The sequence below is a fragment of the Cucurbita moschata genome, unplaced genomic scaffold, assembly GCF_002738365.1.
Source record: "Cucurbita moschata cultivar Rifu unplaced genomic scaffold, Cmos_1.0 Cmo_Scf00032, whole genome shotgun sequence".
Classification (NCBI taxonomy): domain Eukaryota; kingdom Viridiplantae; phylum Streptophyta; class Magnoliopsida; order Cucurbitales; family Cucurbitaceae; genus Cucurbita; species Cucurbita moschata.
The window spans coordinates 1,678,189-1,689,363 of record NW_019268548.1 but is presented as its reverse complement, the minus strand read 5'-3'; the positions used below and the strand labels follow the sequence as shown (position 1 = coordinate 1,689,363).

At 31.4% G+C, this 11,175-nt stretch overlaps 3 protein-coding genes across 3 annotated transcripts in view; 2 read left to right on the top strand and 1 right to left on the bottom strand.

The window, feature by feature from the left end:
• The window catches only part of LOC111429781 (probable oxidosqualene cyclase), an 8,499-nt gene extending 4,324 nt beyond the window's left edge, over positions 1-4,175 (bottom strand). The window contains exons 1-4 of the mRNA XM_023065785.1: positions 3,972-4,175; positions 2,764-2,952; positions 729-818; positions 173-367 (exon numbers count right to left, since the gene is read on the bottom strand). Of these exons, the coding sequence (XP_022921553.1) occupies positions 173-367; positions 729-818; positions 2,764-2,952; positions 3,972-4,163 (666 nt within the window). The 5' untranslated portion in view covers positions 4,164-4,175. The remainder of the gene's footprint in view (positions 1-172; positions 368-728; positions 819-2,763; positions 2,953-3,971) is intronic.
• A 1,924-nt stretch (positions 4,176-6,099) lies between these two features.
• Positions 6,100-11,175, top strand: part of LOC111429789 (protein STRICTOSIDINE SYNTHASE-LIKE 3-like) — an 11,234-nt gene continuing 6,158 nt past the window's right edge. Inside the window, exons 1-4 of the mRNA XM_023065796.1 lie at positions 6,100-6,641; positions 6,786-7,061; positions 7,499-7,666; positions 7,886-8,288. Coding sequence (XP_022921564.1) covers positions 6,280-6,641; positions 6,786-7,061; positions 7,499-7,666; positions 7,886-8,288 — 1,209 coding nt within the window. The 5' untranslated portion in view covers positions 6,100-6,279. The remainder of the gene's footprint in view (positions 6,642-6,785; positions 7,062-7,498; positions 7,667-7,885; positions 8,289-11,175) is intronic.
• Positions 10,041-11,175, top strand: part of LOC111429790 (protein STRICTOSIDINE SYNTHASE-LIKE 3-like) — a 1,404-nt gene continuing 269 nt past the window's right edge. Inside the window, exons 1-2 of the mRNA XM_023065797.1 lie at positions 10,041-10,471; positions 10,613-11,157. Of these exons, the coding sequence (XP_022921565.1) occupies positions 10,110-10,471; positions 10,613-11,147 (897 nt within the window). The 5' untranslated portion in view covers positions 10,041-10,109 and the 3' untranslated portion in view covers positions 11,148-11,157. The remainder of the gene's footprint in view (positions 10,472-10,612; positions 11,158-11,175) is intronic.

The following is an 11,175-nucleotide window of genomic DNA, read 5'->3' as shown; positions in this document are numbered from 1 at the left end:
TTTTTTTTTTTTTTTTTTTTTTTTTTTTTTTTTTTTTTTTTTTTTTTTAAGTTTATGAATATTTTTAATTTTTTTTAAAAGTTCAACTTCGAGAAATATAAATATTTTTATTAGTTTATTAAAAAAAGTAATTAAAACGGAAGGGAGAGTTATAATATGCAAGCGGACTTACGGAAAGCCAGAGTTTTCCCCAAGAGGGGATGGAGGTGGCCCCACCTCGATCAAGAATCCATCTTCTTGCTTGACGCAAGGCTCCATCGCAACCGTCCATTTCCTCTCCCAATAATCTCAAGCTCACGTAGGATAGAGCTGTACAGAGCATTGTGCTGTTCCCTTCTATATGCAATCCCCACCCTCCATCTTCATTCTGAAAAGTAAAAAAATTATATTATTTTCCTAAAAAGAAAAATAATAAATATTTTTTTAGTCCTATCATGTGAGATAAGCCATTGAGCCTCCACTTTATTAGACATGTCACCCTTAAAATAAATGATTCCTTTTGGGGCTGATTAGCATCTAAAGATATGTCTACGTGTCCAACAACTTTCATAATTTATTTATTATGCCTACCAATATTATATTTAATTATTTGAATTAAAAATTCTTAATAAATAATTGCTTAGATAGAAAATTAAATCAAACCCTAAAATATGAATTTGATATAATATTTATTCAAAAAAAAGAAATAATAATAATAAAAAATACGACGGGTGAAAAGAAATAAATACTTGGTGATTGTAAAGGTAGCGACGCATCTCTTGTTGATGGCGGTGCGAGAGGACTATATCTAGAGCCTTCGTTACGCTTAACCCAATCACCTAACCAATAAAAATAAAATAATATTTTTTAAAAGTAATTAAATAACTATTAATAATAATATTTTCGCTTAATTTCATTTAAAATCACTCAAATAACTAAATTATAAATGACAACTATATAAAAAATTAAAAATTCATGGGTTTAAATTCCAAAATCACAACATAAATTATTTTAATTCAAGCTTTTCAACCAATCATCTTCCCTACTTTATTCTATGTCCAACCTTCTTGTTTTATGCGTTAAATTATATATAAATATCAACTTGATATTATGTAACTAAATATATAAGCCAAATATTTCAAACTTGGATACAAGTGTTTTATTATTATTATTATTTAAAAATAAATAAAAAGATACAAGTGTGTAAGCACCCATGTTCATTTGAATAATAAATATTCCAAAATCAAATCAATTTATCCGTACACCTACAAATTAATAAATAAACTAAAAATGGGGAAATTATGGGACCATTTAGAAAATAAAATAAAATAATAAAAATATGGTTGTTATTATTATATGCACAAAAATACATTTTGCTCCCTATTTGAAAATGATGGCCACATAAATTAGGGTTGCAACGGAAGGATGAGAGGGGACCGGTTGGGAAAATACAAAACAATAATTTTAAATAATATTAAAATTACCCAACATTTTATATTTTCTTTAATATTATTTTATTAAATATTATATGTACTATAATAATTTTTTATTTCTTTGGTATGAAACCATCCATTAAATAAATACTGAATCAATTTCATAAAAATCCACAAAAATTCCATTTGAGTTTGACTTTTTAGATTGAATTAAATTGTTCAAAAATAAAAAATTTATTAATTGAATTATTTGTCCACCTCTAAAATTTATTTTTCGAGTGTTAATTATAAAATATATATCCTTTTATTTAGGATGTAATATAGTTTTATAATTATATTTTAATTATTTATTCTCTGACCACTTTTAAAAATTAATTTTAACTGATTTGAAATACAATTTGAAAATGTTTAAATATATATATATATAGATGTTAAACAATTAAAAAAAAGTTAGTTTGCTAAATCAAAGGAAATAATAATTAGTTTTAAATAAGTGTAATTGTATTTTAAAATAAATAACTATTGCCCATCAATCTAGTAATTCAAAATAATTATACAATTTATTATTTTTTAAAGTCAAATTTCAAACCACTTTAAAACATTTTAAAAATAAAATACATGAGAAAACTTAAAAATAAAATATAAAAAATTAATTACGGTGAAAATGTTAAATAATTTTAACCAAAGAAATTAACAGTAAAAATATTTTAAACTATTATATTTTACTATAAAATAACTGTATTCATTTTTACTCTCGGTTACAAATATTGGCTTATTTTTTGTTTTTATTTATCAATGGCCTTGAGTTCGAGTTATCCTTCACCCGTGTATGGTTTTCAAAATCATCCTCGTTGGAATCTTTATATTAAGGTTGACCACAACTAATTCATTATATTTATGAGTGTCACTCTATTAGTTACTGTTTTTTTCACCCACATTTTAGACGAGCTAAAACTCCTAACCGATGAAAATCGACAAAACTAACATGGGTCACCGCTGCCTCCAACGACCTTGCTACCTAGATCTTCCTCACACTTATCGTCGTTGGTAATAATACCTAAGGTCAGGAGGAACACAAGGGTTCGTTTGTTTTCTCGTGGGTCTTACTTTTCAAGGTTGAGTTCGTATTCTTTTGGTAATTTCTTTCTAAAAAAATAATAAACAAGTACCGATCAACATGTGACCTTAGACATACATGGTTAAAACAAAAACTTAACCAAGAGCGTAACTTGTTTCACTTATTCAAGTTCGAGGTTTAAACCGATGAAATTCAAAGTTTAGAGTTACCGAATTTAGGGTAAAAAACGTTATATATATATATATATATATATATATATATATATGAACTTACCAGGCCAGGAAGAAGAAACAAAGGGCCAGCATAGTCACCAGGCCAGAAGCCATCTTGTGTCTGCATAGTTGAGTAGAATCTGATAGCTCTTTTCAACGTGGTTTCCACTGCTTCTTCACTCATTTCCTCTTCACTTCTAAGCTTCACTTGAGTTGGCAGCTTCACCTCACTCCCATTCGCCTTCCTCAACTAAACATATTCAAAAAATTTAAATAATCAACTTAACAAATAGTATCTAAGTAGGTACAAAGTTGGAGAGCTTGAAATAATCATTTTCTACATCAAACTCGAATGTTAATGTGAGATCCCGCATCGATTGGAGTGGAGAATGAAACGTTCTTTATAAAGATGTAGAAACCTCTCCTTAACAAATGCGTTTTAAAAACTTTGAGGGAAAGCCCAAAGAGAATAATATATATTAGTGGTGGGTTTGAGCGGTTACAAATGGTATTAGAGCTAGACACCGGGTGATGTGACAGTGAGGGGGGACATGAGGCGGTGTGCCAGCGAGAATTCTGGCCTCAAAGGGAGTGGATTGGGGAGTCCCACATCAATTGGAGAAGGGAATGAATGCCAGCGAGGACGTTGAGCCCTGAATAGGGGTGGATTGTGATGTCCCATATCGGTTGGAGAAGGGAACGAGTGGTAGCGAGGAAGCTGGTCCCAAGGGGGTGGATTGTGAGATCTCACAATTGGGGAAGAGAACGAAATATTTTTTACAAGGGTGTGGAAACTTTTCTCTAGCAAACGCGTTTTAAAAATCTTGAAGGGAAGCTTGAAAGGTGAAGTCCAAAGAGGATATTATCTGCTAGTGGTGGGTTTGGGCCGTTACAAATCGTATTAGAGCTAGACACCAGGCGACGTGCTAGTGAGGGGGTGGACACGAGGCGGTGTGCCAACAAGGACGTTAGAACCAAAAAAGATAGATTGGGGAGTTCCACATCGATTGGAAAAGGGAACAAATGCCCGCAAGTACGTTAGACCCTATAGAAAGGTGGATTGTGAGATCCCACGTCAATGGAGGGGTAGAACAAAACATTTTTTAGAACAGTGTGGAAATCTCTTTCTATCAAAGGCGTTTTAAAAACTTCAAAAAAAAGTCTAAAAAGGAAAATCGAAATAGGATAATATAACACCAACATAGCTTCAACTCACGCAGTGGCTATCAATCTACGATGAGTTTGATACCCGTAAGAGGATGAACTGACCTGAAGTCTCATTAAAAGATCAGAGCTGTGCTTGGCATGAAAGCGGTGGGTATAGAAATCACTGCAGGCATTATGAACTTGAGCTCGTTCTTCAACAGAGGGCTGGAGATTTGGGTCGAACTCCCAAAACTGGCGCCCTAAATGAGCGTTGTCGCTGGTCTCCCAGCCCTTGGAGAATTTGAGGGTCCACATCTGGGTGTAGCAAGAGGGTTTGTGTCTTATATTCCAAAGGGTTATGAATGTATATATAAGAACAAAAAGGCATATCATGCCCAATATGCTGCTATCAGTTGGAGGGTTATTTTATCAAACATTTTAACGCTATTGTAGCAGTTGGGTTCAAATTGTCTTGCTCTGTCTTGTCTTATTTTCTCCAGCTCATGCCTTTCATCAATTTATATTTTATTTTAATTAATTTTACATGATAATAATTATAATCATGATCATACTAATCCTTCATTCTTTATACACTTTGTCACCCTGAAAAGATTTGATTTAATTTCATACTTTAATATATATATATTTATATAAAAGTATACGTTAAGATATGTATGATCTTGTCTTTATCACCTGACGTTATAAATAGCTAACTTCAATTATTTCAATTGATTGTGTTTATCAAAATTTAAAAATTAAAATAAAACGTGAGTCAACCGTGGTATGATATTATTTGTATGAACTAGTGACTCACTTTTGTTTGTAGTTTCTCCAAATTTTTCGTTTTAATTCTGGGTTTTATCCAAAACGATGATCAATCTCATTCTTGCCTTTTTTGGTTCTTTTTCGGGATAATATGAACAACGAACCTCCACAATATTATGCTATTGTCAACTTTAAATGTAAGTTCTTACTAAAACGTCTCATCTTTGTCCTTCAACTTCACCCGTAATATGAACAACGAACCTCCACAATACTATGCTATTGTCAACTTTAAATATAAGTTCTCACTAAAACGTTCCATCTTTGTCTAACAAGACTATAATTAAGTTTCATTAATTGATCACAACTATATCGTAGAAATGGTGCTAAATCTAATATTTCATACTCTTTTTGTTAATTAGCGACTCCGACAACTTAGGATTTCTTTGCCTCAATCTTAGGTCATTTCTTACCAATTTTAGTTGTGGGGTTTATTTATTTATATATATATAATTCATTGTACCATTTTTTCATTTCCCTTAGTAATTAATTTTTTTTATTCATCTGATTATTCAAATTAAATAAATATATAAAATAATTAATATAATAGAGAGATTAACTATTTTATATTTTGAATCATATATACTTTTTAAAATCTTGATATTATTTATATTTATTTATTTTTTAAAATATAAATTATTGAAAAATGATTTAAAGAAATAATAATTGTCTCTCTCATTTGATATTTATTTTTAGTATTTGATATCTTAAAGTAATACTCATAATTAAATTTAATGGTTTACTTTTCAATTCATTAATTTAATTTTAATTAAAATATTACAACGTTAATTATCTAAAATATATTTCTTTTCCTATCACTTTTTTATTATTGTATTATTTTAATGACAAATTCTGTGTACTATTAAATTATAAATTTTTTACAAATAATATTATTATTTATTTAAAATATCAATTATCAGTTCAATTTTAAGAATTTTGAATATTCCAATTAAATGGATTAATATTTAAATCTCTCAAATTTATCTAAATCTATGATTTTTTTTCAAAAGAATGAAATGGTTAAGATTGTATATAAAAAAAAAAAAATTATTTTTAAAATTACATTATTACCCTATATAAATATTGAAAAATGAATCTTAAATTAAAATAATTTACAATTTTAAACAAAAATCTTAACACAGAAAAAACCTTAAACTTTATATTTGGTGACAAAAATACTCGTAAATATGTTAAACAAGACAAATAAAATACAAAAACTTTTTATTTATTTAGTTAAATATATATGAAATATTTATAAAAGAATGAAGGGTAATATTGTATTTTTAGAAGAATAAGATATTTTTGAAAATAATGGAAAAAATAAAAATAAGAATAAAATAAAATCTGTATTTGGTTCGAAAGCAATAAATAGAAGCTTTCTACATTGTTATTCTCATCTCATAATCAAACCTGCAATCAATTATCGATCAAATTCTACCTACTACTCTTCAACCTCCCAATTTCTCTCCATCTCTCTATCTCCCATCTCCAATCTTCAACTTCGTACCAGTTACGCCTCCTCCAATCCTTCCTACCAGTTACGCCTCCTCCAATCCTTCTTACCAGTTCCGCCTCCTACGATCCAGTGTCATTTTCTTGATTTTGCAGCATGGGGCGCCAGGGAGGTAACAATGAGTCTTCCATATCGTTCGCAGCTGTCCTCGCCGGCCTCTTCTTCGTGGTGGCTCTGTATTGTGCTACTGATCCCTTCAAGCACAGTGCAATAGCTGATTTCCCTGACTTTGAGACCTATTACGTGGAATTGCCTTCGTGGTCTGAAATACCGACTGAGAGAGATAGCGATAACTTGTTACAGAAGTCTAAAATCATGTTCAAGGATGAAGTTCAGGGACCTGAGAGTGTGGCTTTCGATCCGCAAGGGCGCGGACCCTATACTGGTGTGGCTGATGGTAGAGTGCTGTTCTGGACTGGCCAATCCTGGACTGATTTTGCTTATACTTCCTCCAATAGGTACTTTTCTGTTCAATGCCAAAAATAAGTATGCAGAGTCGTTTGATTTTGATCTTATATAATTACTTGTCCTCAGTTCCTTTTTCAAGGTATTTGTGTTTTAGATGCTGTGATGCATTCTAATTTATTTACATGGTGTTTCAGGTCGGAGATTTGTGATCCTAAACCATCGATTTTAAGTTATTCTAAGAATGAACATATATGTGGTCGCCCTCTAGGTCTCCGATTCGACAAGAAAACAGGGTATTTATATATTGCAGATGCATACTTTGGGCTGATGAAAGTAGGACCTGAAGGAGGCTTGGCAACATCTGTTTCAACTGAAGCAGAAGGAGTGCCTTTCAAATTCACCAATGATCTAGATCTTGATGACGAAGGAAATGTGTATTTTACTGATACCAGCACCAAATACTCTAGAAGGTAAGCTATGCTGATTTTTTTTCTTGCTAATTTACATATGACCATGATGCATTAATAGTAAGTAAACTTTCCAATTATTATAGTGATTTTATTGATAGAGGAGGGTTAAGCAATGATCAAATTCATTCCTAGAAGGAGACTAGGAGCAGGGGAATGAAAAAACTCTTTCATGTTCTTTATCTAAAAAAACTTGATTCTTGTTCAAGACAATATTATCATCACCTGTTATGATCCGGTTAAGATCGCACAACAAACATATCCTCTCTTAAGTAAAGAGAAATATTGACCAGATCATTTATATGGATGAAACTAGAGGGAATAGATATATAGCTTTACCATATAACTCTACTAGATTTTTACCATAAGTATATCATTTTCTATGCATATAGCTTCAATTGAATCAGCTAAGAGTTGTAGTACTTGTCTTTCTGGTGCAGGAACTTTTTGCAGGTAGTGTTTTCTGCTGAAAACACCGGGAGAGTTTTGAAATATAATGCTGCCACAGGAGAAACCACTGTGCTTGTTAGGGATGTTTATTTTCCAAATGGCTTGTCTCTAACCAAGGACGGTTCTTTCTTTGTGTTCTGTGAAGGCGGCAAAGGGAGGTGAAACTCTTTCCAATTGTAAATGCCTTTGAAGTATTTCATCACATTTACTAGTGCAGTTCCAATCTCATTAATTATAGCTCCTAGTTCATGGATATATGAATGGAAAGAACGCCAATGATCTATGTTCACAAAAGCTATGCGCTCTTTATTTCAACTCATTCACTATTTTAGCATCCAAAACGATCACTCATTGAACACTTTCCATTATTGATCTAGATTACGCAAGTATTGGTTGAAGGGTGAGAAAGCAGGAACAACAGAGAACTTCGCCCTCCTTCCAGGATTTCCAGACAACATCCGAACAAACGATAAGGGTGACTTTTGGGTGGCAATCCACAGTCGACATTCTACATTAGCTAGCTTGGAAGCTGAATATCCGAGACTGAGGAAATTTCTACTCAAGCTTCCAATATCAGCAAAATTACAGTTCCTGCTTCACATTGGGGGACGGCCTCATGCAGTGGTTGTGAAGTACAGTGCCGAGGGGAAGCTTTTGCAGATACTAGAGGACAGCCAGGGGAAGGTTGTCAGAGCAGTAAGTGAGGTTGAGGAAAAAGATGGAAAATTGTGGATTGGGAGTGTTCTAATGTCTTTTGTTGCAGTTTATGACTTGCATTAGGTTTCGTAGGAATAGACAATTTGCATTAGGTTCTCTACTTTTTTTTCTCTAGAACAAAGTTTGGTAGGATAAGTTGTTTATTCAATATAGAGTTATTAGTATTTTAAAACGTCAATGTTCTTTAACGTTGGAATGATAATTAGGGTTTTATCTACTTAGTCAGACTCAAATTGATTATAATTATTTCATCTACTTCATTCAGGTTTAGAAATACTATTAAAAATGCTCCTAAAATTTTACCTCTGTTCCCTTGGGTTTATTTGTCAAATCAAATACAAACTAAAAAAGTGGATTATAATGTGAAATGCTTCTAATACTATGTTATTGTCAACTTTAAATAATAGGTTCTCATTACAACGTCTCATCTCTGTCTTTAATTTCACTCACTAATCGATTATAGAAATTTTTCATCACACATAATTAACGGATCAACTAGAAAAATGACTCACCTGTTAATCGACAGGGAAATTTTTCGCACAAGGGATTCATTTAAAGTGACTGATAAACTAACAGATGTGACTAATAAACTATAAAAATGACTAATAAGCCTATAATACTTACCAACTAAGTTCCATTAATTGATCATAACCATATCGTAGAAATGTTGATAAATTAAAAAATGTGACGGATAAATTAGAAAAAATGACTAATAAGGCTATAATACTTTCCCGCTAAGGTCCTTAATTGATTATAACCATATAGTATAAAGGTTGCTAGATGATGATGTATTTCGACCTGACAACCTTAGATTTCTTTGTTATTTGCTATTAATTGATCTCAATAACTTTAGAACATTTCTTACTCGTTTTTTTGTCTTTTAATTTATTTGACAATTTTTTCATTTATCCTATTAATTAATTTTTTTATTCAAATTAAATAAATATATAAAATAATTAATAGAAAGAATAACTGTTTTATATTTTGAATCTACTTTTAAAATCTTGATAGTATTTATATTTATTTTTTTAAAAAAAATATAAGGGAAAGGGTGATTTAGAGAAAATAATAATAATAATAATAAATAATTGTCTCCCTAATTTGATATTTATTTTTACTATTAAATTCATTCATGTAATTTTAATTAAAATATTACCTATTTTAATTATCTAAAATATATTATACATTTATATATTTTCATATCACTTCTTATTATTGTATTATTTTAATGACAGATTTTTTGTATTATTAAATTATAAATTTTTTACAAATAATATTCTTATTTATTTAAAATATCAGTTATCAGTTTAATCTTAAATACTTTTGAATATTCATATTATATTGAATAAAATTTAAATCTCTCAAATTATTTAACTGAAATCTATCTAAATATATGATTTTTTTAAAATGAAATAAAAAAAATATATCAAAATTACACCATTACCCTTTATAAATATTGGAAAACAAATTTTGATTAAAAATATTTTATAATTTTAAACAAAAATCTTAATAAAAATAATTTAAACTTGTGTGACAAAAATTCTCATAACTATGGTAAAGAAAATAAAATAAAATACAAAAACTTTTTATTTATTTAATTAAATATATATGAAATATTTATTAAGACAAAAGGTAATATTGTATTTAAAAAAGAGAAGATATTTTTGAAAATAATGAAAAAAATCAAAATAAGAATAAAATAAAATCTTGTTAGTGATGTGGTGTCGAAAGCAATAAATAGGAGCTTCGTTATTCTCTTCTCATAATCAAACCTCGATCAAATTCTACCTACCACTCCTCAACTTCTCCTCAACTTCTACAATCTTCAACCAGTTCTGCCGCTCCACCGCTCCAATCAAGTGCCATTTTCTTGATTCCGCAGGCATGGGGCGTCAGGTAGGTAACAATAAGTCGTCCGTATCGTTCGGAGCTGTCTTCGCCGGCCTCTTCTTCGCAGTGGCTCTGTATTGTGCTACTGATCCATTCAAGCACAGTGCAATCGCTGATTTCCCGGACTTTGAGACCTATTATGTGGAATTGCCTTCGTGGTCTCAAATACCGACGGAGAGAGATAGCTCTAACTTGTTGCAGAAGTCGAAAATCATGTTTAAGGATGAAGTTCAGGGCCCTGAGAGTGTGTCTTTCGATCCTCAAGGGCGCGGACCCTATACTGGTGTAGCTGATGGTGGAGTGTTGTTCTGGAATGGGGAATCCTGGACTGATTTTGCTTCTACTTCGTCTAATAGGTAATTTTCTGTTCAATGCCAAAATAAGTATGTAGAATGGTTTGATTTTGATCTATATAATTACTTGTCCTCGTTTCCTTTTTCAAGATCTGTGTTTTAGATGATGCTGATGCATTCTAATTTATTTCCCTGGCGTTTCAGGTCGGAGATTTGTGATCCTAAACCATCAATTTTGAGTTATTCCAAGAATGAACATATATGTGGCCGCCCTTTAGGTCTCCGATTCGACGAGAAAACAGGCCATTTATACATTGCAGATGCATACTTTGGGCTGATGAAAGTAGGACCTGAAGGAGGCTTGGCAACATCTGTTTCAACTGAAGCAGAAGGGGTGCCTTTCAAATTCACCAACGATCTAGATGTTGATGACGAAGGGAATGTGTACTTTACTGATACCAGCACCAACGATCTAGCTAGCTTGGAAGCTGAATATCCGAGACTGAGGAAATTTCTACTCAAGCTTCCAATATCAGCAAAATTCCAGTTCCTGCTTCACATTGGGGGACGGCCTCATGGAGTGGTTGTGAAGTACAGCCCACAAGGGAAGCTTTTGCAGATATTAGAGGATAGCGAGGGAAAGGTTGTCAAAGCAGCAAGTGAAGTCGAGGAAAAAGATGGAAAACTGTGGATTGGAAGTGTTTTAATGTCTTTTGTTGCAGTTTATGACTTGCATTAGTTTTTTTTTTTTTTTTTTTTTTTTTAGG